Source organism: Pelophylax lessonae (genome assembly GCF_965119305.1).
Source record: "Pelophylax lessonae genome assembly, chromosome: 5".
NCBI lineage: Eukaryota > Metazoa > Chordata > Amphibia > Anura > Ranidae > Pelophylax > Pelophylax lessonae.
The window spans coordinates 560,907,988-560,934,035 of NC_138772.1; the positions used below are offsets into that span (position 1 = coordinate 560,907,988).

Here is a 26,048-nt window from a genome sequence, read left to right on the forward strand (position 1 = left end):
GTAATGCTCTGCAGGGTCTTCTCCCTGTATACAGATGATGTAATACTCTGCAGGGTCTTCTCCCTGTATACAGACTGTGTAATACTCTGCAGGGTCTTCTCCCTGTATACAGACGGTGTAATACTCTGCAGGGTCCTCTCCCTGTACACAGATGATGTAATACTCTGCAGGGTCTTCTCCCTGTATACAGACTGTGTAATACTCTGCAGGGTCCTCTCCCTGTGTGCAGATGGTGTAATACTCTGCAGAGTCCTCTCCCTGTATACAGAAGGTATAATACTCTGCAGGGTCCTCTCCCTGTATACAGACTGTGTAATACTCTGCAGGGTCCTCTCCCTGTATACAGACGTTGTAATACTCTGCAGGGTCCTCTCCCTGTACACAGATGATGTAATACTCTGCAGGGTCTTCTCCCTGTATACAGACTGTGTAATACTCTGCAGGGTCCTCTCCCTGTGTGCAGATGGTGTAATACTCTGCAGAGTCCTCTCCCTGTATACAGAAGGTATAATACTCTGCAGGGTCCTCTCCCTGTATACAGACTGTGTAATACTCTGCAGGGTCCTCTCCCTATATACAGATGATGTAATACTCTGCAGGGTCCTCTCCCTGTATACAGAAGGTGTAATACTCTGCAGGGTCCTCTCCCTGTATACAGACGGTGTAATACTCTGCAGGGTCCTCTCCCTGTATACAGACGGTGTAATACTCTGCAGGGTCCTCTCCCTGTGTGCAGATGGTGTAATACTCTGCAGGGTCCTCTCCCTGTGTGCAGACGGTGTAATACTCTGCAGGGTCCTCTCCCTGTGTGCAGACGGTGTAATACTCTGCAGGGTCATCTCCCTGTACACAGACGGTGTAATACTCTGCAGGGTCCTCTCCCTGTACACAGACGGTGTAATACTCTGCAGGGTCCTCTACCTGTATACAGACGGTGTAATACTCTGCAGGGTCTTCTCCCTGTATACAGATGATGTAATACTCTGCAGGGTCCTCTCCCTGTATACAGATGATGTAATACTCTGCAGGGTCTTCTCCCTGTATACAGATGATGTAATACTCTGCAGGGTCCTCTCCCTGTATACAGAAGGTGTAATACTCTGCAGGGTCCTCTCCCTGTATACAGATGGTGTAATACTCTGCAGGGTCCTCTCCCTGTATACAGACGGTGTAATACTCTGCAGAGTCCTCTCCCTGTATACAGACGGTGTAATACTCTGCAGGGTCCTCTCCCTGTATACAGAAGGTGTAATGCTCTGCAGGGTCTTCTCCCTGTATACAGAAGGTGTAATGCTCTGCAGGGTCTTCTCCCTGTATACAGAAGGTGTAATACTCTGCAGAGTCCTCTCCTTGTATACAGACTGTGTAATACTCTGCAGGGTCCTCTCCCTGTATACAGAAGGTGTAATACTCTGCAGGGTCCTCTCCCTGTATACAGATGATGTAATACTCTGCAGGGTCCTCTCCCTATACACAGATGATGTAATACTCTGCAGGGTCTTCTCCCTGTATACAGACTGTGTAATACTCTGCAGGGTCTTCTCCCTGTATACAGACGGTGTAATACTCTGCAGGGTCCTCTCCCTGTACACAGATGATGTAATACTCTGCAGGGTCTTCTCCCTGTATACAGACTGTGTAATACTCTGCAGGGTCCTCTCCCTGTGTGCAGATGGTGTAATACTCTGCAGAGTCCTCTCCCTGTATACAGAAGGTATAATACTCTGCAGGGTCCTCTCCCTGTATACAGACTGTGTAATACTCTGCAGGGTCCTCTCCCTGTATACAGACGGTGTAATACTCTGCAGGGTCCTCTCCCTGTACACAGATGATGTAATACTCTGCAGGGTCTTCTCCCTGTATACAGACTGTGTAATACTCTGCAGGGTCCTCTCCCTGTGTGCAGATGGTGTAATACTCTGCAGGGTCCTCTCCCTGTATACAGAAGGTATAATACTCTGCAGGGTCCTCTCCCTGTATACAGACTGTGTAATACTCTGCAGGGTCCTCTCCCTGTGTGCAGATGGTGTAATACTCTGCAGAGTCCTCTCCCTGTATACAGAAGGTATAATACTCTGCAGGGTCCTCTCCCTGTATACAGACTGTGTAATACTCTGCAGGGTCCTCTCCCTGTGTGCAGATGGTGTAATACTCTGCAGGGTCCTCTCCCTGTATACAGACGGTGTAATACTCTGCAGGGTCCTCTCCCTGTATACAGACGGTGTAATACTCTGCAGGGTCCTCTCCCTGTATACAGACGGTGTAATACTCTGCAGGGTCCTCTCCCTGTGTGCAGACGGTGTAATACTCTGCAGGGTCCTCTCCCTGTATACAGACGGTGTAATACTCTGCAGGGTCCTCTCCCTGTATACAGACGGTGTAATACTCTGCAGGGTCATCTCCCTGTACACAGACGGTGTAATACTCTGCAGGGTCCTCTCCCTGTATACAGACGGTGTAATACTCTGCAGGGTCCTCTACCTGTACAAAGATGATGTAATACTCTGCAGAGTCCTCTCCCTGTATACAGACGGTGTAATACTCTGCAGGGTCTTCTCCCTGTATACAGATGATGTAATACTCTGCAGGGTCCTCTCCCTGTATACAGATGATGTAATACTCTGCAGGGTCCTCTCCCTATATACAGAAGGTGTAATACTCTGCAGGGTCCTCTCCCTGTATACATACGGTGTAATACTCTGCAGGGTCCTCTCCCTGTATACAGACGGTGTAATACTCTGCAGAGTCCTCTCCCTGTATACAGACGGTGTAATACTCTGCAGGGTCCTCTCCCTGTATACAGACGGTTTAATACTCTGCAGGGTCCTCTCCCTGTATACAGACGGTGTAATACTCTGCAGGGTCCTCTCCCTGTATACAGACGGTGTAATGCTCTGCAGGGTCCTCTCCCTGTATACAGACGGTGTAATGCTCTGCAGGGTCTTCTCCCTGTATACAGAAGGTGTAATGCTCTGCAGGGTCTTCTCCCTGTATACAGAAGGTGTAATGCTCTGCAGAATCCTCTCCTTGTATACAGACTGTGTAATACTCTGCAGGGTCCTCTCCCTGTATACAGACGGTGTAATACTCTGCAGGGTCCTCTCCCTGTACAAAGATGATGTAATACTCTGCAGGGTCCTCTCCCTGTATACAGATGGTGTAATACTCTGCAGGGTCCTCTCCCTGTATACAGACTGTGTAATACTCTGCAGGGTCCTCTCCCTGTACAAAGATGATGTAATACTCTGCAGGGTCCTCTCCCTGTATACAGATGGTGTAATACTCTGCAGGGTCCTCTCCCTGTATACAGACTGTGTAATACTCTGCAGGGTCCTCTCCCTGTATACAGATGGTGTAATACTCTGCAGGGTCCTCTCCCTGTATACAGACTGTGTAATACTCTGCAGGGTCCTCTCCCTGTATACAGACGGTGTAATACTCTGCAGAGTCCTCTCCCTGTATACAGAAGGTATAATACTCTGCAGGGTCCTGTATAGCGCTGTTTATCTATTAGGAGTGTCAGGTAGGATCCAGGACAGTGTATGCAGTACTGTTGCAGTGGTTGCCCTGTGGTGAAATGCTCTGCAGACAATGTTGAAGTGGCAATGTGGAAGGCGGCCCCTCCCCTGATATTTAGTTCTGCAGCTTCAAGCAGCCCTGCTGTCAGAGGGGCCCCCGGGGGGTGAAACACCTTTCTTCCCTTTTTTTTGGTCATGTGACTTGTATGACCAGAAAGACGAGAACAGGTTTGGTTGCAATTCCCAGCGGGGCCCCTCCCATATATGTGTAGGTTGGGGGGCGGGGGGGGGGGAGGCCACTATCCGGCCACACTCAGTCCCCTGCAGTACCTTAGGCCCAGCCCACATCCCCCTGTAGTGCCCCTGGCCCCACCCTCTGCCACTTTCAGAGCTCTCGGCCCCACCCACAGCCCACTGCACTGCTCTCAGCCACAGCCCCGTTACAGTGCCCTTGGCCCTGCCCACAGCTTTCCGCAGTACCCTTTGCCCCACCCACAGCCCCCTGCTGTGCTCTCAGCCCCACCCACAGCCCCCTGCTCAGCTCTCAGCCACACCCACAGCCCCGCTGCACTGCCGTGGCTCCACCCACATCTCCTTGCAGTACTCTGGCTCCACCCACATATCCTTGCAGTGCTCTCAGCTCCACCCACAGCTCCTTGCAGTGCTCTCAGCTCCACCCACAGCTCCCTGCAGTGCTCTCAGCTCCACCCACAGCTCCCTGCAGTGCTCTCAGCTCCACCCACAGCTCCCTGCAGTGCTCTCAGCTCCACCCACAGCTCCCTGCAGTGCTCTCAGCTCCACCCACAGCTCCTTGCAGTGCTCTCAGCTCCACCCACAGCTCCTTGCAGTGCTCTCAGCTCCACCCACAGCTCCTTGCAGTGCTCTCAGCTCCACCCACAGCTCCCTGCAGTGCTCTCAGCTCCACCCACAGTGAATTAATAGTGAAATAGTTTCAGGGTGAAGTGACCATATGATCGATAATGATGTATTTGTGTGTTGCAGGGTCAGGTGACCTTCGATGACGTGGCGGTGTATTTCACGGAGGAGGAATGGTGGAGTCTGGAGACCTGGCAGAAGGAGCTCTATAAGGAGGTCATGATGGACAATATCCGCAACCTGAGCTCCATCGGTGAGACCCCCCAATGACCTCCAACATCCCCACTTGGCACATTAAAGGGCTTTGTTTACACTTGTCTTGCTGTGTGACGAGTGATCTGTACTGGATCACTCTTCAGAGGGTGTTTGACAGATGGTGAGGTGGCAATATGATTCCTCCTCACTGCCTGCTTTAAACCCTTAAACATTGGCTCCATCATGATACATGTACTGCACGCAGTTGCAGCAGGGTGCTCATTCAGTTGATTTTAAACACACAATAAGTTTGGTGTACCCACAGCTGACCAATAGGAGGACACGTTGAGGCAGGTAAACCCACAGCTGACCAATGAGAACACACATTGAGGAGAGTGTAGTCACTGCTGACTAGGCTTGTGACGGTATCAGATTTTCATGCTGCGATTAATTGATTAAGGTTTTGCCACGGTATACGGTATTATCACGGTATTCTATTATTAAATTTAAATTATTAAATTTCCACCTCACTTCAATTTCATTGCTGAATTTAGGGGCTTTGGTTCACTTATGCACATTATTATATAGTCAGTCAGTACAGACTCTGTGAACCAGGCCTAAAATAGGTCATCAAGCAGTGTCTGGCCTAACTGGTGATAACTGGTCCTGGCGCTTGGCTCCGATCCGAAGGCCTGGTCATTAAGAGGGCAAATCCTTGTGGTCAAGAAGTGGTTAAACCTGAAGGAGGTGTTGTTTATAAATTACTTTACTATCGCTTTAGGCCTGGTTCACATGTATGCGGGTTGGTGGTTCACATGTATGCGGGTTGGTGGTTCACATGTATGCGGGTTGGTGGTTCACATGTATGCGGGTTGGTGGTTCACATGTATGCGGGTTGGCGGCCCACATTTGCACAGGCATAGCAGCCCATTGATTTGAACGGGCTGCTATGCCCTCATTTTCCGCAGAAAAAAGGTGCATTCAGCATTTTTTTTAAATTCAGTGGCCTTGAAATCCATCCTGCTTTTGCACCATGCGACTAACCTGCAGTTCCTGCTCTGGCAAGCTTTCTGCGTTTTTTTATATACGTGGGCACGGCATTTAAAAACAGTTTGCGTGTGCAGCAACGGCAGGTAAGTCGCATGGTGCAAAAGAAGGATGGATTTCATGGCCACTGCATTTTTTTAAATTCTGCATGCACCTTTTTTCAGCTGAAAACGCAGGCATAGCAGCTCAAGCCTATTCACATCAATGGGCTGCTATGCCTGTGCAAATGTGGGCCCCCAACCTGCATACATGTGAACCAGGCCTAAAGCAATAGTAAAGTCATTAATTGGTTAAACCTGCAGGAGGACCGGTGTTTTTATCTATTAATGACTTTACTATTGCTTTAGGCCTGGTTCACATGTATGCGGGTTGGGGGCCCACATTTGCACAGGCATAGCAGCCCATTGATGTGAATGGGCTTGAGCTGCTATGCCTGCGTTTTCAGCTGAAAAAAGGTGCATGCAGAATTTAAAAAAATGCAGTGGCCATGAAATCCATCCTTCTTTTGCACCATGCGACTTACCTGCCGTTGCTGCACACGCAAACTGTTTATTTTTAAATGCCGTGCCCACGTATACAAAAAATGCAGAAAGCTTGCCAGAGCAGGAACTGCAGGTTAGTCGCATGGTGCAAAAGCAGGATGGATTTCAAGGCCACTGAATTTAAAAAAAATGCTGCATGCACCTTTTTTCTGCGGAAAATGAGGGCATAGCAGCCCGTTCAAATCAATGGGCTGCTATGCCTGTGCAAATGTGGGCCGCCAACCCGCATACATGTGAACCGCCAACCCGCATACATGTGAACCACCAACCCGCATACATGTGAACCACCAACCCGCATACATGTGAACCAGGCCTAAAGCAATAGTAAAGTCATTAATAGATAAAAACACCGGTCCTCCTGCAGGTTTAACCACTTCTGGATCGCAAGGATTTGCCCCTTTAAAGACCAGGCCATCGGATCAGAGCGCCAGGACCAGTCATCACCAGGTAGGCCAGACACTGCTTGATGGCTATATAATAATGTAATGTGGGCTGCTAGGCGTGTGTGTGTGTATATATATAATTTATTAGAGCTGCACGATTCTGGCCAAAATGAGAATCACGATTTTCTAGCTTGGAATAAAGATCACGATTCTCTCACGATTCTCTGTGTAACAAAAAAAAAAAAAATTGGGATAACTTTACTGTTACGTTTTTTTTTTTTTTTTTTTTATTCATTAAAGTCTAATCATTGCGTTTGAAAGACTGCCGCGCAAATACAGTGGGACATAAAATATTACAACAATCGCCATTTTATTCTGTAGGGTCTCTGCTAAAAAAATATATAAAATGTTTGGGGATTCTAAGTACTTTTCTAGCAAAAAAAACTGATTTTAACTTGCAAACAACAAGTGTCAGAAAAAGATCCAGTCTTTAAGAGGTTAAACTTCCTTTCTCCCTGGCAGAGGGAAGGAAAAGATACAAATGTAATCATTTTTGTTTATAGTTAGGAGACTTAATGCTGAAAGGTGTTAGCTGAGTGAGTGAATGAGTCATCCAGCTCACTGAAATGTATCAATTCACAAGTCAGGCAGACTTGACAGAGAAACTCGGTATTTTAAAAATGCCACAATAACAATACCGTGGCTATGCAATACCGCGATATATCGAATTACCGAAAACCGGCATATGTCTACTGCTGACCAATGGGAACACACAGTGAGGGTGTACCCCAACTGACCAATAGGAACACATATTGAGGAGAGTGTAGTCACAGATGACCAATAGGTGGATGGACTCACCGCTGACCAATAGGAACACCGATTAAGGAGGGTGTAGTCACAGCTGACCAATGGGGACTCACAGCTGACCAATAGGAACACGTGCTTAGGCGGGTAAACCAGGAGCTGACCAATAGCAACACACATTGAAGAGGATGTAGTCACTGCTGACCAATAGGAACACACAATTAGGGTGTAGTCACAGTTGACCAATGAGAACACATATTGAAGAGGATGTACTCACAGCTGACCAATAGGAACACACATTATGGAGTGTATAGTCACTGCTGACCAATGGGAACACACAATTAGGGTGTAGTCACAGTTGACCAATGAGAACACATATTGAGGAGGTTGGACTTACAGCTGACCAATGGGAACACACATTGAGGGTGTACCCTCAGCTGACCAATAGGAACACACATTGAGGGTGACTGACTCACTGCTGACCAATGGGAACACACATTGAGGCTATTCCCACAGCTTACCAATGGGAACACATAATGAGGAGGATGGACTCACAATGCTGACCAATAGGAACACATTAAGGAGGGCGGTGTTATGGATCCTCATACTCAGGAAGAGTATGTCCGCTGTATAAGTTTCCCTTGCCTGTTACCAGCACAACCCAAGATCCCTTCCCCCACCCAGTCACTTGTGGAGACATCAGTGTAGGGTTGTAAGAAGCAGAAGACTAGACGTGTGACTATTATTATTATTATTATTATTATTATTATTATTATTATTCAGGATTTATATAGCGCCAACAGTTTGCGCAGCGCTTTACAATGTGAGGGAAGACAATACAGTTCAAAACAGGTGGAATTAGAGGGCCCTGCTCGTTAGAGCTTACAATCTAGAAGGGAGGGTCAAGTGAAACAAAAGGCAATAACTGTGGGGGATGGGTTGATGGAGAAAAAGGAGGTACATTTGTTAGGGGTTGGAAGGATAGGCTTCTCTGAAGAGGAGGGTTTTCAGAGATCGCCTAAAAGCTAATAGAGTGGGGGATAATCGGACAGATAAGGGTAAGGAGTTCCATAGGATTGGAGAGGCTCTGGAAAAGTCCTGGAGGCGAGCGTGGGAGGAGGTGATGAGTGAGCTAGAGAGCCGGAGGTTTTGAGAAGAACGAAGAGAGCGATTAGGTTGGTATTTTGAGAAGAGGCTGGTGATGTAGCTGGGGGCTAGGCTGTGGATTGCTTTGTAAGATGTTGTTAGTATTTTGAATTTAATTCGTTGGGTGAGCGGAAGCCAGTGGAGGGCTTGAAAGAGAGGAGCAGTGGACACTGAGCAATTGGTAAGGTGGATGAGTCTGGCGGCAGCATTCATGATGGATTGAAGGGGGGGAGGAGCCTGTGTAGAGGTAAGCCAATGAGAAGGGAATTGCAGTAGTCGAGGCGCGAGATGACCAGGGAGTGAACTAGGAGTTTTGTTGTGTCTTTGGTTAGAAAGGGGCGTATTTTGGAGATGTTGCGGAGGTTAAGGCGGCAAGATTTGGACAGCGATTGGATGTGGGGTTTGAAGGAGAGTTCAGAGTCCAGGACAACACCTAAGACCTTGGCATGTGGGGATGGGCTGATGGTAATGCCATTGATATTGACGGAGAAATCAGGGGAAGGGGCACGAGGTGGAGGAAAAATTATAAGCTCGGTTTTGGATGGATTGAGTTTGAGGAAGTGGTGAGACATCCAGACCGATATATCTGATAGTAAATTAGTGATACGTGAGGAGACTGAGGGAGAGAGCTGAGGAGTGGATAGGTAGATTTGGGTATCGTCAGCGTAGAGGTGGTATTGGAAGCCGTGGGAGGCTATCAACTGACCTAGAGAGGAGGTGTATATTGAAAATAGGAGGGGTCCAAGAACAGAGCCTTGGGGAACTCCAACAGAGAAGGGAAGAGGAGAGGAGGAAGTAGAATTGTAGGTAACGCTAAAGGTGCGGTTAGATAAGTAGGAAGATAACCAGTTAAGAGTACAGTCACGGAGACCAAAGGCATGGAGTTTTTTGAGGAGGAGGGGATGGTCAACCGTATCAAAGGCAGCAGAAAGGTCCAGAAGTAGGAGTACAGAATACTGTCCATTGGTTTTGGCCGTTAGCAGATCGTTTGTCAGCTTTAGGAGTGCAGTTTCAGTGGAGTGTTGAGGCCGAAATCCAGACTGAAGGGGATCAAGGAGGCTATTCTCGGCAAGGTGGTCGCACAGTCGGTTGTAGACTAGACGTTCGAGGAGTTTGGATGAAAAGGGGAGCAAGGAAATAGGGCGTAGGTTGTTCAGATCGGTTGGGTCCAGTGAGGGCTTTTTAAGTATGGGGCTGACTAGTGCATGTTTTAGAGAGTTGGGGAAGATGCCAGAAGAGAGGGAGAGATTGAAGATGTGGGTTAGAGAGTGTAGAATAGGGCCAGAAGGTGAACGTAGCATTTGCGAGGGAACAGGATCCAGAGGGCAGGTTGTTAAGTGGACGTTAGCAAGTAGTTTAGCAACCTCGGCTGTAGTGGCGGGGTTGAATGAGGGAAGTAATGATCGCACTTGTGGGCGTGAAGCATAAGGCATGGAGGAAGGTATCTGAACAGCAACTATCTCCTTACGAATTGTGTCAATCTTCTGTTTGAAGTGGTTGGCAATCTCCTGGGCAGTGAGTGAGTCGGTGGGAGGGGGTAGTGGAGGACGGAGTAGAGAGTTAAAGGTAGCGAAGAGTTGCCGGGGGCGTGATGACAGGCTGTTAATGAGAGTGATAAAATAGGTCTGTTTGGCAGTGTGGAGACTGGAATTGTATTTTTGGAGGGCGGATTTATATTGGTTGAAATCCTTCTGAGACCGAGTCTTACGCCATAGGCGCTCAAGAGCACGGCTCTGCTTTTTCAGACTTCTAGTGTTATCGGTTTGCCAAGGTTGAAGGGGTCGGGGCCTGATTCGGTGTGTGGTGAGGGGGGCCAATGTGTCCAGGGAGGCTAAGAGTGAAGTGTTGTAGACAGAAGTGGCTAGGTTGGTGCAGGACAGGGGTGCAATATTGTCATAGAGGTGGCCAGTAGCAGAACACATTTCCCATAGCGCTCGCTATATCAAAATGTGTACCTGTGACAAAACGATAGTTCAAAAAATTCATATAAACTAGATACAATCTGTCAGTGATTTCATAAAATTAGTGGGATACTTGGAAATATATATGAAGATTAAATGTACAAATCAATGAAAATAAATTAGTTGATAAATTCATAAATACAGAAATATAAATAAAGGGCTTGATTATATAAAGTGCTCTGTGTGTACAAAATTAGGAGACAAAGGCCATCCACCGGTGTTCCTCTAAGTGGGTAATTGGATAATAAACATCTAGATACAGATTCTCTGAAGACGTTATTTTGATGATGAAACGCGTTAGTTTGGAACGCACACAGTGACGTAAGCTGCCGTAGGTGGAACGCAAGCTGGAAGTGGATGTGGCTTTGCGTCCCAGCCTCCAAACCCGACATTTGAGCGGGGAAGCAGTACCCTAACCAAATCTTTTTGGCTGAGATCTGTATACCGCTATATTTTACAATTGTTTAGCCCAGGCTTGGGCAATAAAAGTAACAACGGAGTTCACTATGAGGAGTCTGGTCTCCTTCTTTACTATCGCACAAGGTACCTGACTTTGAAATAAGGAAACGGGAGGATCGATATTCAGAGGACGCCCTGTACCTGGCCACAGAGACCATTTGATCTCTATTTGATCTTGTTGCTATAGGGCAAGCAAGATCAACTGCATTTGGTGAGTAGGTATTTCACCTATTTTCACTGACACTCTGGGGTGACAATCCATATCTAGACGTTTATTATCCAATTATCCACAGACACACACATACATCCCATAATAGGTTGATCCCAAGGCAGACAGAAACAATAGAACGAATGGATACAGGTACTTGCCAATAACAAACCCCACCTCAAACTATCTAGCAATGGTCTGAGACAAACTCCTACAAGCAGCCGAAAAAGGTTGTACCAATTTATCTTCATATATTTCCTGAGGAATATTGTTCATAAATATTATTGTGCTAAGTGAAAGAGCCCATTCATTCTTTCAACACAAACCTCGCGTGTAGAACCCAGGATAACCGGGGTAACACTAAATACTGGGTCCGGTGTGGTTGTGCAGTGAGTCTGATTAGTGCAGATTAAACTGGGGTTCTCGCTCACTGCGCCCCTAATAGACATGGTGACTTACACATAGGAGGGACCTGGGGAGCTGAACAAGGAGTTTCCCGACCTCTCCTAGGTATTCTGGGTTCCGCAAGCCCAAAGTGACTCCCGTCACATATCTCCCCTTTTGAAGGGAAGAAAACCTCAAACGGGTTGACTTTGAAGGCAGTCTGTACTTCCAGTTCCCCAATGACTAGCCACACAGTACCCCAAACAAATTGTCCCGAACGAAAAGCGTTACTCAGCCAGCCAACCTCTGTCTCTCTTGTAGAACATTGCTGCTGGGGAGAAGTGTGGACTGGTCCTTCTCCCTGGAGTCCTTTCAGCCGCTGGAGAGAAGACAGGGTGGCTGGGCTCACTCCATCATGCTGTTGGGGATCAGGGCCAACTGCCCAGCATCTTTGGAGTGTCCAGGTGGAGACCTTAGTTCCATCCACTTTTTCTAGATGAAAATCCCCCCAGTGCTTGCACAGCAAGGCTGACATCCTCCTGTCCCAATGCCAGACTTTTTTCCTGGGGTTGTGTTAGTGGAAACCGAAGTCCCATCCACTACCACAGGAAATCCATCTTCCGTTAGTTGAGGGCAGAGGCCAGCAGCACTCTGCCTTGTTGCCAGCTCTTCTGCTGGGTTGCTGTCAGTGAATACCGAAGTCCCATCCACTGATATCAGCTCAAGCTGCAGTTGTGAGGTGCCAATTGCATTCTCACCCTGGAGCTGCTGCAAAGTTGGTTGTTGTGAGCAGAGGCCAGTAGTGTTCTGCCCAGCTGCCAGCTGTTCCACTGGGAAGTAAAGTGAAACGTCGGTGGCCTTGCACAAATACTTCAAGGCCACCGATTGTTGTATGTAGGGGTCCACAGCGCCATGCATTGAAGCCAGTTCTTCTGCAGAAGACTCGCCAGGCTGTTCCTCTTCAGCAGAAAAGTCTATTAAATACCCAGTCTCATGAACTGGTATCTGGGGATAAGGGTTCACCATCTCCTGTCTGTGCAATGAAGATGATGTTACTGGTGCTGGGCAGAGGCTAGCGGAGCTCTCCCCTGTTGTCAGCACTTCAGCTTTGGGGATGACAATCTCTGGAGTTTCTGCTGCTGATTCTAGGGCTTGCTGCTGAACGTGTTCTAGCAGTTTCCTGTATGCCCTTTCCAGATGCTGTTCTTTCCTTAGCAAGTATTCCAGATCCAGTTTAAGCTCTCAGACCCCTGTGAGATGGAGCATAGCCTCTCTGTATTCTAGCAGGTCCTCAAGGGAAGGTTCCCCTTCATCGCCAAACACAAACACATCTGTAAGGCCCTCCCACAGCAATCCAGGGCTGCCAAAGTCCTATATCTCCGGAGAGCATTCTGTTGTTTCCCCTAAATATTCCCGCTCTGCGTGCCATTACAGAGCCCGATATCGGTTGTCCAGCTCTATCTCCTGCTGGACCAGCCTGTCCAACTTGGACACCCATTGCTCCTGGGGCCGCTGTCCCAGGAATGGCATTCGCAACTCCTGTTGGTCACTGGCCAGTTGCCCTAAGATTGGAAAGCACTTGCTCTGATGTGTACCAACGACCTGGAGGGCTCCATTCCAGACCTCCACTCAAATCTCCAGGTATTGATCCGCAGACACAGTCCTGGGGATTGATGAAAGGGCGATCCGCAGCAGCCCCTTCAACTCTGATGCCAGGTCCATATCTCCGATGGGGTGACCGAAGTATGCTATCCCAATCTTGGATCCCGGTGGTGGTTTGGACGTATTTTTACAGGAAGGAAGCACTATCCCACCGCTTGCCACCAATGTCACAGATCACCATACCCAAGAAGTGTACGTCTGCCATATAAGCTTCCCTTGCCTGGTACCAGCACAATCCAAGATCCCTTAGCCCACCCAGTCACTTGTCGAGACATCTGTAAAGGATCTTAGTACCCCAGGTGGGCACATCCGCCGGACCGGTGTCTCCTGTCCTCCAAACACACCCACAGCCTGCAGAGAAGCCATACCCAGCCCGTAACCCCTCAATCACGAGACAATCCACACAGGTGTTGAGGGTTAACCATGCAGAGCTTAAACTGTTTATTAAATTCCAAGACATACAGTTTTACACACAGTTAGGGAAACTGCCCTTAGCCTTGCCCAAGGGGGGGGAAGGGGACAAGGACCAGCCAATGGGAACGGAACATTTGTACATTGAAACAGGCAGTCTTAATACACACCCCCTGCGGAGAGATGTCTCCAGCCCAGACCATTGTCTGTGTCATGAATCCACACAATTAGACACAGAAACAGGAGGGGGGGGAGGATGGGGGGGAGAAGGGCTGTAGCATTACATTAAGTCAATGCCCTGAGTCATGCCATCTTCAGCTGTTCAGAAGATGAATAAAGGGAACATAAAATGAAATAAAAGGCAATGTCCCTAGGTCCCCAGTATCTTCTGGCCTATAGTCTGCCGGTAGGAGGCTTGCGCACAGTCCCCTCCAAAGCACACAGTGACAGTGGGTTCTGTCACAACATCAATGTAGGGTGGTTAAAAACATAAGACTGTTTAATGAAACACAGGGACAGAGAGAGATACACTCAGGGGACAATCCCCCCTTCTTTGCATAATGACACAGGGCTGGGTAAACTACATTCAGTAACATGACACACAGACAGTCTTTAGGAAGGGCTGCTGGAAAAATTCCCCCTCCCCTCCAGCAGCTAATCCACATACACATATAAATCCCATCATAGGTTGATCCCAAGGCAGATAGAAACAATAGAACAATGGGATACAGGCACTTAATAACAAACCCCACCTCAAACTATCTAGCAATGGTGTATGAGACAAAACTCCTACAAGCAGCCTGAAAAGGTTGAACCAATTTATCTTCATATATTTCTTGAAGAATATTGTTCATAAATATTACTGTCCCTTCGTTCTTTCAGCACAAACCACACATATAGAACCCAGGATAACCGGGGTAACACGAAATCCTAAGTCCAGTGTGGTTGTACAGTGAGACTGGTTAGTGCAGACCTGACTGGGATTCTTGGTCACCCTGTACCCCTAATAGACACTGGGTGACTTACAAATAAGAGGAGCCGGGGAAGCTGGATAAGGAGTTTCCCAACCTCTCTAAGGTAATCTGGGTTCCACAAGCACTGCCACCCAAAGTCACTCCCGACACAGACAGACTCACAGCTTACCAATGGGAACACACATTGAGGAGGGTGTAGTCACTGCTGACCAATGGGAACACATTGAGGAGGATAGACTCACAGCTGACCAATAGGAACACACATTGAGGAGTGTGTAGTCACCGCTGACCAATCTCAGTGTGTTAGCCATGTAAATAAAGCTTGTAGTGTTCATAGATTCCTTTCTCTGACCCCTCCCCTGTCCCCGCTGTGTCCTGTAGTCACGTACCTTTCAATCATGGAGGCTCAGCATCACACGTGGGCGTTACCTATGCAAATATGACCTCCGTAAGCTATGTAGCCCCCGCCGACATGGAGTAGTACAGAGACCCAGTGATGACATCACCAGGTCTGAAATAAGATATGCCATGAAAATGAAAGTGCCCTTCATGTATAAATACATATTGTGTATAGGGCTTGGCTCGTTTGGGGGTACATGGGGATCATTCTGATCTTTGAAGGGGTACACAGTGTACAGCTCAGCTGTTATAATTCTTCTGTAGATCCAACTGCAGTGAGACCAGAAATCATCCTGAAGATCCTGATGGGGAGCGTCCTGTATGGGGACTACGTGTCCAACCTGACATCCAGGAAGGAGACCAGAGGATCCACCGCTGGTAAGAAGATAAATAATTTGTCATCGTCTTCCATTGGTCTGGTAGTATCTGGGTAGGGACTGGGGAACCTTCCTGCTCTTCATGTCTATTTCTGGTCAATCAGATCGTCCCACACAGGCCATATACAGGCAGATCCGGTGTGAGGGGACATCTAGGAGAGGTCTGTGGGATCTGCTCTGCTTTATACTCTTCATTATGTATAAAAACAATCCCAACTCACCCAACTGTGTGGTTGGTGTAATGTTCTCTCCCCGTCTTCCTTCTCTCCTCGTCTTTCCTTCTCTCCTGTCGTCTTTCCTTCTCTCCTGTCGTCTTTCCTTCTCTCCTGTCGTCTTTCCTTCTCTCCTGTCGTCTTTCCTTCTCTCCTGTCGTCTTTCCTTCTCTCCTGTCGCCTTTCCTTCTCTCCTGTCGCCTTTCCTTCTCTCCTGTCGCCTTTCCTTCTCTCCTGTCGCCTTTCCTTCTCTCCTGTCGCCTTTCCTTCTCTCCTGTCGCCTTTCCTTCTCTCCTGTCGCCTTTCCTTCTCTCCTTCTCCGTCTTTAATTCTCTCCTTCTCCGTCTTTAATTCTCTCCTTCTCCGTCTTTAATTCTCTCCTTCTCCGTCTTTAATTCTCTCCTTCTCCGTCTTTAATTCTCTCCTTCTCCGTCTTTAATTCTCTCCTTCTCCGTCTTTCCTTCTCTCCTTCTCCGTCTTTCCTTCTCTCCTTCTCCGTCTTTCCTTCTCTCCTTCTCCGTCTTTCCTTCTCTCCTTCTCAGTCTTTCCTTCTCTCCTTCTCCGTCTTTCCTTCTCTCCTTCTCCGTCTTCCCCGCTTGTCTCCTTCTCCGTCTTCCCCGCTTGTCTCCTTCTCCGTCTTCCCCGCTTGTCTCCTTCTCCGTCTTCCCCCCCTTGTCTCCTCCACGTCTCCCCCCCCCCCTTCTCTCCTCCACGTCTTCCAGCATAACGACCCCAAACGCACCTCTGCCTTGCTAAAGAAGCTGAGGGTAAAGGTGATGGACTGACCAAGCATGTCTCCAGACCTAAACCCTATTGAGCATCTGTGGGACATCCTCAAACCGAAGGTGGAGGAGCGCAAGGTCTCTAACATCCACCAGCTCTGTGATGTCATCATGGAGGAGGGGAAGAGGACTCCAATGACAACCTGTGAAGCTCTGGTGAACTCCATGCCCAAGAGGGTTAAGGCAGTGCTGGAAAATAATGGCGGCCACACAAAATATTGACACTTTGGGCCCAATTTGGACATTGTCACTTAGGGGTGTACTCACTTTTGTTGCCAGCGGTTTAGACATTAATGGCTGTGTGTTGAGTTATTTTGAGGGGACAGTAAATTTACACTGTTATACAAGCTGTACACTCACTACTTTACATTGTAGCAAAGTCTCATTTCTTCAGTGTTGTCACATGAAAAGATAGAATAAAATATTTTCAAAAATGTGAGGGGTGTACTCATTTTTGTGAAATACTGTGTGTAAAATATCTATATATATATATATATATATATATATATATATATATATATATATATATATATATATATATATATGTATATATGTATGTATGTATGTATGTATGTATATGTGTGTATATATATATATATAGATATTTTACATATGTATGTATATATAATGCTGCCCAGGAGGGTCGCCCTGTAGCAGTATATTTGTTATGGCGTGGTCAGAAAGTGGTTAAACTTATACTTTTAAGTCCTACAGATTGTTAGGGTCACTTCCTGTACAATTAACCACTTCAGGTCCACTCCATTACAGTTTTACTGCTACAGAGCGGCACCTGTTCGCTTGATTATGTTTATATACATGATCCGGGTCGGGGGCGCGCATGCGCAGTGTCGGCGGCTCGCTCCTGCTATGATCACACACACACAGCAGATGCTCAGGACTTGATGTTCGCCGGCACCCACCGATGATCAAGCAGCGAGGTAGAACGGCAGTTCGCCTATACAAACAAAGCAGATTTACGTTCTGTCAGCAGGAAAGGAATGGAATTTGTGTTCCAGCAAAGTAGGGACTAGGATCCATGTCTTCCCTTAGTATAAGCACCTCCCCCACTGTACTAAAACACTGGCTAGGCACACAGTTAACCCTTTGATCGCCCCTGAAGTTAACTCCTTCCCAGCCAGTGTCATTAGTACAGTGGCAGTGCATATTTTTAGCACTGATGACTGTATTGGTGTCATTGGTTCCTACAAAGTGTCAGTCAGTGTCCGATTATCCACTGCAATATCGCAGTCCCGCTATAAGTTGCTGATCGCCGCCATTACAGGAAAAAAAAAGTTTGTAGACGCTATAACTTGCTCAAACCAATCAATATACATTTATTGGGATTTATGTAGCAGAATACATATTGGCCTAATTTATATATATTTTTTTTCAAAATTGTTAGTTTTTTACCTCTAGGGCAAAAAATAAAAACCACAAAGGTGACCAAATACCACCAAAAGAAAGCTCTATTTGTGGGGAAAACAGGACATGAGTTTTATTTGGGTACAGAGTCGCACGACCACACAATTGTCAGTTAAAGTAACGCACTGCCGTATCGCAAACAATAGCCTGGTCATGGGGGGGTGGGGGGGGGGGTAAATCTTCACTAGATCTAGTGGTTAATCTAACTATATATTTTTTTTTTCTTGGTTTCTGCAGAAAAAACTTCGCTGCAGTCTCTGGTTGGGATCAAGACTCACGTGGCTCAAAACGCAACCAAGAAACCCAAAGAAGTTAGGATTCAAAACATGGAGATCCAATCCAAGTCCACCCTCGAAATCCTCACTGATTTCACCTTACAGCTTCACGGTCTAAAAAAGCAAAAGTCTTGTAATCAGAGCATTACCGCAAAGGAGGTCTCAGAGGAGTGCCATGAGCCAGCTAAGTCCTGTATGACCAAGAAGTGTGGTGGCCCTGCTTTGAAGCGTAAGCCAGTGGTGTGCAGCGAACCAACTGTCAACACTCAACCAGTGGTGTGCCCTCAGCCAATGGAGTGCAGTGAGCCACCTATAAGTCCCTGCTGTCAGCCAATGGAGTGCAGTGTGTCGCCTGTAAGTCCCTGCCCACAGCCAGTGGTGCTAAGTAAGCAAACTGAAGGAATAAGTCCCTGCCCTCAGATGGTGGCATTAATTGAGCCTTCTGTGTGCCCTCAGCCAATGGAGTGCAGCGAGCCGGCTGTAATTCCCTGCCCACAGCCAATGGTGCAAAGTAAGCCAATTGAAGGAATAAGTCCATGCCTTCAGCCAGTGGTGTTAATGGAGTCATCTGTGTGCCCTCAGCCTGTGGAGTGCAGTGAGCCAGCTGTGTGCCCTCAGCCCGTGGGGTGCAGTGAGCCAGCTGTGTGCCCTCAGCCCGTGGGGTGCAGTGAGCCAGCTGTGTGCCCTCAGCCCGTGGGGTGCAGTGAGCCAGCTGTGTGCCCTCAGCCCGTGGGGTGCAGTGAGCCAGCTGTGTGCCCTCAGCCCGTGGGGTGCAGTGAGCCAGCTGTGTGCACTCAGCCGCCGGAGTGCAGTGAGCCAGATACATGCCATGAACCAGTGGCGTGCCTTGAGTCAGCTGTGTGCCCCACGCCAGCTGAGACCAGTAAGGGAGAGGAGCTCCACAAGCCCATAGAAAGCAGTGACCCAGCCCAGGGCAACAATCAAGCTGAATGCCCACCACCAGAGCACCCTGAGTTGGAAGGGCACAACGAGCTAGAGAAGAGCTCAGAGCCAAATGACTGTTCCGAAACTACAGAGTCCAACAAACCCATCACAGAGGAGCCAGACTCCGGAGAAAAACTCTATATCTGCGCCAGTTGCGGTGAAAGCTTTGACGTGTGGAAATTTCTGGTTCGCCATTTCATCATTCATGGCGGGATGAAGCCTTACAAGTGCCCAGATTGTGACAAATCCTTCACTTACCCATCAAAGCTGGTCACCCACCGGAAAACTCACACTAAGCCAAGGTCTTACTCATGCGCCGAATGCAACAAGCACTTCACTCACGAATCCAATCTTCTTATCCACCAGAAGACTCACTGTGGACAGAAGCCACACGTCTGCCAGGACTGCGGAAAGTCCTTCTTGTACCCCTCTAAGCTGGTCACTCACCAGAAAACACATTCTGGAAATAAACCTCACCATTGCTCCGACTGTGGAAAGAGCTTTATCTACCGGTGCATGCTTCTCGCGCACCAGGAATCTCACAATGGGCAGAAACCGTTCCAGTGCTCGGTGTGTGAAAAAGGCTTCCCTCGGAAATCCTCTCTGATAATTCACATGCGGAGGCATACCGGAGAACGGCCCTTCCAATGTCACATTTGCAGTAGGGGCTTTGTTGAACATGCCAAGCTCCGGAGGCACATCAGAGTTCACACAGGAGAGAAACCGTACCAGTGCCCCGTCTGTGGCAAGAGGTTCAATGACTCCTCTACCCTGAATCGTCACAAGCGGATGCACTTTCCATTGGCGGAAAACAAACAGGACATTATAGATCCGGCTAGTCAATACAGGGACAATTATGGTGAACTCAGTTCTTTGGACACTACTCAACAAATGGAACCTCTGGGTGAACCAAAGTTGACGTATTCACATATTGCTCAACAGATAAAATCTGAGCCTGAAGAGATGATGGACATTAATTCATGGCAGGAACCTCACACGGGGGACCAACTTAAAAGTGTAGAGCTGTGCCAACATCCGAAGCCACAGATTGAACACCATCTGAAACGTTCTGAACCCTGGCAATACCCCGGATACCAAAATAAACGTCAGATGGAACACTCAGACCTTGGTCAACATCTGGAACCCCAACATAAACGACAGGTGGAACATTCAGACTTCCATCAACATCTGGAACCCCAAAATAAGCACTCACTAAGATTTTCAGACCTTGGTCCACACAAAGTTACTGAAAACAAAGGGGTATTCGTCTATGACAAACATGTGAAATCATCGCACCATCCAGAACCACGAATAGAACATCAAGTGAAACTTTCAGACTTCCGTCAATATCTAGAACCCCAAAACGAACACCCACTAAGATTTTCAGACCTTGGTCCACACACCGAAACTGAGAACGAAAGGGTGTTCGTCTATGACAAACACCTGAAATCAGCGCAACACCCAAAACCCCATAATAAACCACAGGTGAAACATTCAGACCTCTGTCAACAACCAGAACCCCGAAATGAACGACTGATGAAAGAGTCAGATCTTTGTCAATATCCAGAGCTTCAGAATAAATGCCAGCTAAAGGTTTCAGATCTCAGTCCACACATAAAAACTGAAAATGAAGAGGTATTAGTCTGCCAGAAACCTGTAAAATCAATGCAACATCCGGAACCCATAAATGAAAAACAGGTGAAACTTTCACACCTCTGTGAACATGTGGAACCCAGACATGAAGGACAGATGACACATTCAGACCTCCATCAACCTCCGGAACCCCAGAAAGAACACCGGATGAAATTTTCAGACCTTGGTCCACGCATTAGAAATGAGAATGAAGTATTTATCTATGACAAACACCTAAAATCACTGAAACATCCGGAACCCCGAAATGAACAACAGGTGAAGCATTCAGGGCTCATTCAACATCTGGAACCTCGACTTGAAGGACAAATAAAACATTCTGATCCCCATCAACATATGGAACCCCAATATGAAAAAAACGTGCCACACTCTATCCTCTTTCAGCAATCAGAACCCCAGAATAAACACCATTTGAAATTTTCAGACTTGGCTCCACACATAAAAACTGAGAATGAAGAGGTATTGGTCTACGACAAACACATAAAATCCAAGGAACATCCAGAACCCCGAAATGACCAACAGGTGAAACATTTAGATCTCCATCAACATCTGGAACCCCAAAAAGAACACCAGCTGAAATTTTCAGACCTCAGTCAACACATAAAAACTGAGAATGAAGAGGTATTGGTCCATGACAAACATGTGAAATCCCAGCAACATCCGGAACCCCGACATGAACTACAGATGAAACATTCAGATCCTCGTCAACATCTGGAACCCCAAAATGAAAAAAATGTGCCACATTCTGTCCCCTTTCAACATCCGGAACCCAAGAATAAACACCTGAAATTTTCAGACTTCGCTCGACACATAAAAACTGAAAATGAAGAGGTGTTGGTCTCCGACAAACATGCGAAATTGCAGCAATGTCTGGAACCCCGAAATGAACATCAGGCGAAACATTCAGACCTTGGTCAATATCTGGAACCTCAACATGAACGACAGATAAAACATTCATATCCCCCTCAACAACTGGAACCCCAAAATGAAAAAAATATGCAACATTCTGTCCTCTTTCAATATCCGGAACCCCAGAATAAACATCATTTGAAATTTTCAGACCTTGGTTCACACATAAAAACTAAGAACGAAGAGGTATTGGTCTATGACAAACACGTGAAATCGCAGAAACATCTGGAACCTCGAAATGAACAACAGGTGAAGCATTCAGTCTTCTGTCAAGACCCAGAACCCCAAAATGAACACCAACTGAAATTTCCCGACCTTGCCCCACATGTAAAAACTGAGAATAAAGAGGTGTTAGTCTATAACAAACACCTGAAATCACAGCAACATCCGGAACCCCATAATCAACAAGTAAAACATTCAGACCTCCTGCATCCGCTGACGCATCAGACTGAACACCAGCTGAAGTTTCCAGACCTCAGTCCACACATAAAAACTGAGAATAACGAGGTATTAGTCTATGACAAACCCCTGAAATCAGAGCCACGTCTAGGACCCTGTAAGGAACTGCAAGTGAAACGTTCAGACCTCCTTCATCATCTGGAACACCAGAATAAAGACCAACTGAAATTCCCAGACCTTGGTCCTAAAATAAAAACTGAGAATGACCAGGTATTAATCTATGACAAACATGTAAATTCACAGCAACGTCCAGAACACTGTAATCAACAACAGGTGAAACATTCAGACCTCCGTCAACCTCTGAAGCACCAGAATGAACACCTGAAATCACAGCCACGTCTGGAACCCCGTAAGGAACAGCCAGTGCAACGTTCAGACCTTCTCCAACATCGAGAACCCCAAAATGAGTACCAGCTGAAATTTCCAGACCTCTCTTCACAAATAAAAACTGAGAATGAAGAGGTATTAGTTGACGACAAAGGCCTGAAGTCACGGCCACGTCTGGAACCCCGTAATGAACAGCCAGTGAAACGTTTAGACCACCTTCAACATCCAGAACCCCAAAATGAGTACCAGCTGAAATTTCCAGACCTCGCTTCACAAATAAAAACTGAGAATGAAGAGGTATTAGTTGACGACAAAGGCCTGAAGTCACGGCCACGTCTGGAACCCCGTAAGGAACAGCCAGTGAAACGTTTAGACCACCTTCAACATCCAGAACCCCAGAATAAAAGCAAGTTGAAATCTTCAGACCTTGCTCCACAAATAAAAGCTGAAAATAAAGAGGTATCGGTCCACGACAAACGCATGACATCACAGCAGGAGCACCTCTTGATGTCTCCAGGTGGCTTCCAATGCATTGAGACTGAAGATGAAATTGTGATTAAATACCCGGGAAGAAGCCTGCACATGAACACCCAGCCAAAGGAAGACGTTTTGAAGTGGTCGGTCAATAGCCAAAAAGTGGAAACCGAAAAGGAGCTTGTGCTGGAATGTCCGGAATCCGCTCAACACGTAGAGCCACAAAGTTGGACAGTCAACAACCAACAGGTGGGAGTTCAGGGGCAACCCACATTGAAATATTCGGATAAACCCCCAGAAACTTGTAATGATCAGGTACTGAAGTGGACAGTCGACAACCAACGAGTGGAAACCTTGAGCGAACACATGTTGAAGCAATCACAGACGGAAACTCAGAATGAATACCGGTTGAAGTGCTTAGATTGCGGCCTGGTCTGTCAGTCCCTGTCACAGTTCATAGAACACAGACGCATCCATAGAATAAAGAAAACGGGACTGTCCAATTTTGATGTCCAGTCACCATTGCTGGTCCCTATTGCCGAGAAACAGAGTGAGCCCAGCAGCATGTGCCGGGACCTTGTACTAAAGAACTTGGCCCTCATCACAACTAAAAACCCAAATAGTGTCAATGATTTTACCATGAGCGAGAACAGAGGCAAGGTGTTGGTTAGTCTCCAGGCCTTTCCACACGTTACCCCCATAGCAGATACAATGAATACACAAGTTGGAAGTGAAATTGAAGTGATACAGCTTGAATAGTTCTATATACTGTGTAAATGTTACAACTAATAGCAAACAGGGTGACTGTAAGGAGAACATCAGATATTTGGGGCCCTGGTCTCCTTACAATGGTCATGAAGGCACCTAAAGTCCAGTGTGTGATATCTGTGTTGGAGAGTGACGCTTCTTCCACTATAAGTAAACCAGATGTATATTCTCTGTATATAAATATCCTATTATACTGTTGGTGGTGGAACATTGGTGGCTTGCTGTTTACTATTTAATGAGTATTCTCTATCTGCAACTGATTTTGGTATTGTTAAGCATCATACTGGTTGGGGCAAGTGGTCCATCCTAAAGTCTGGCCTGGGGTCAAGGTTGATTTTTGCATGGCAGCCAATGAGACAGCTAGTACAAAGGCGTAGAGCACTCGCTCTCACGTATCTTTTATTACCTGGAGAAAAAGCCACCTGGCCCTTGATGACCTTGACTATCTTGGAAGCACTTTAAAATAATCTTAGTAAAAGTTCTGCTTTCTGACCACCATGCTAAATAACAGCCACAGCCCCTAGGTGCAAGTGAGTACAGTCAGTATAGCTGAATAACAGCCACATCCCTCATTGTGAGGACAGCCAGCAGAGCTGAGTAACGGCCACACCCCTCAGTGCAAGTGAGAACAGACAGCAGAGCAGAGTAATAGCCACACCCCTCAGTGCAAGTGAGGTCAGCCACCAGAGCTGAGTAACAGTCACATCCCTCAGTGCAAGTGAGGACAGCCAGCAGAGCTGAGTAACAGCCACACCCCTCAGTGCAAGTGAGGACAGCCAGCAGAGCTGAGTAACAGCCACACCCCTCAGTGCAAGTGAGGACAGCCAGCAGAGCTGAGTAACAGCCACACCCCTCAGTGCAAGTGAGAACAGACGGCAGAGCTGAGTAACAGCCACACCCCTCGGTGCAAGTGAGGACAGCCAGCAGAGCTGAGTAACAGCCACACCCCTCAGTGCAAGTGAGAACAGCCAGCAGAGCTGAGTAACAGTCACATCCCTCAGTGCAAGTGAAGACAGTCACACCCCTCGGTGCAAGTGAGGACAGCCAGCAGAGCTGAGTAACAGCCACACCCCTCAGTGCAAGAGAGGACAGCCAGCAGAGCTGAGTAACCACCACACCCCTTACTGTGAGGACAGCCAGTGAAGCTGAATAACAGCCACACCCCTCATTGAGTGGTCAGCCAGCGAAGCTGAGTTACAGCCACACTCAATGCAAGTGAGGACATCCAGCATAGCGGAGTACCAGCCATACCCCTCACTGTGAGGACAGCCAGTGAAGCTGAGTTACAGCCACAGCCCTCTGTTTAAGTGAGGACAGCCTGCACGGCAAGAGAAGACAGCCAATAGAGCTGAGTAACAGCCACAACCCTCAGTGCAAGTGAAGGCAGCCAATAGAGCTGAATAACAGCCACACCCCTCAGTGCGAGGACAGCCAGCAAAGCTGAGTAACAGCCACACCCCTCATTGTGAGAACAGTCAGTGAAGCTGAGTTACAGCCAGACTCCTTAGTGCAAATGAGGACAGCCAGCATAGCTGGGTACCAGCCACAGCCCTCTGTTTAAGTGAGGACAGCCTGCAGAGCTTAGTAATAGTCACACCCCTCAGTGCAAGTGAGGACAGCCAGCAGAGCTGAGTAACAGCCACGCCCCTTAAGCAAATGAGGACAGCAAGCAGAGCTGAGTAACAGCCACACCCATCATTGTAAGGACAGCCAGCAGAGCTGAGTAACAGCTACGCCCCTTAAGCAAATGAGGACAACCAGCAGGGCTGAGTAACAGCCACGTATCATCTGCAGAAGAGTGGGTGTGTCTGACCCGGTCTATGTAAATGACTAAATGCATTGGGTCTTTTCTGGTGCCACTTAGATTGCACGGTCACATCTAGACCCCCCAATCACTACTGTAACAGGGGAGTAAAGGTAAGACTATGAAAACGAAGTCTATTCATACAATCTCTGACTGCATGTTTATTTCTATGACTTCTGTAAGGCTTTAAGAAATTTGTGCAGGCGTGACCTAGATTTACACCCCAACCTCCCACATGCCCTTTAGAGCATGCCTCAGCATGTAGTAAATAACCGCTATTATTCCCTGTGATCTCATCAATAAGCTTTTAAAATTCTTATAGGGGCAGCTGCTGGGGCTCGGATTCCTGTTGACATAGGAATGTCCCCAGAACTACATCTCCAAAGAGCCCTTTTCATACACACACTAAGTAGGCTGGCTGATGGTGCTCAAACTAGAAGCATTGTTCTGCAGGAAAATCAATATATGTGAATAGGACAGAGATAGGTGGGGATTTGATCTTCAGGCCAGTAGATACCGCTAACAATGCTTGTTGGGATCTCAGTGCAGTAAAGTCCTTTTTTTCAGCTCGCTTCACTTGGACATCTATCAGGATGGTAATAATACAATAAGTCGCGCTGAGTGATGAGGAACAAATAAATGCCCAACAAATGTAAATGTCCCAATAGTGAACGT

The 26,048-nt window shown here is 47.4% G+C and overlaps 1 protein-coding gene across 1 annotated transcript in view; it reads left to right on the forward strand.

Annotated features, from left to right (window-relative positions):
• The window catches only part of LOC309556047 (uncharacterized protein), a 53,546-nt gene extending 29,569 nt beyond the window's left edge, over window positions 1-23,977 (forward strand). Inside the window, exons 2-4 of the mRNA XM_082258339.1 lie at window positions 4,521-4,647; window positions 15,234-15,347; window positions 18,000-23,977. Coding sequence (XP_082114465.1) covers window positions 4,521-4,647; window positions 15,234-15,347; window positions 18,000-23,560 — 5,802 coding nt within the window. The 3' untranslated portion in view covers window positions 23,561-23,977. The remainder of the gene's footprint in view (window positions 1-4,520; window positions 4,648-15,233; window positions 15,348-17,999) is intronic.
• Window positions 23,978-26,048: the final 2,071 nt, after the last annotated feature.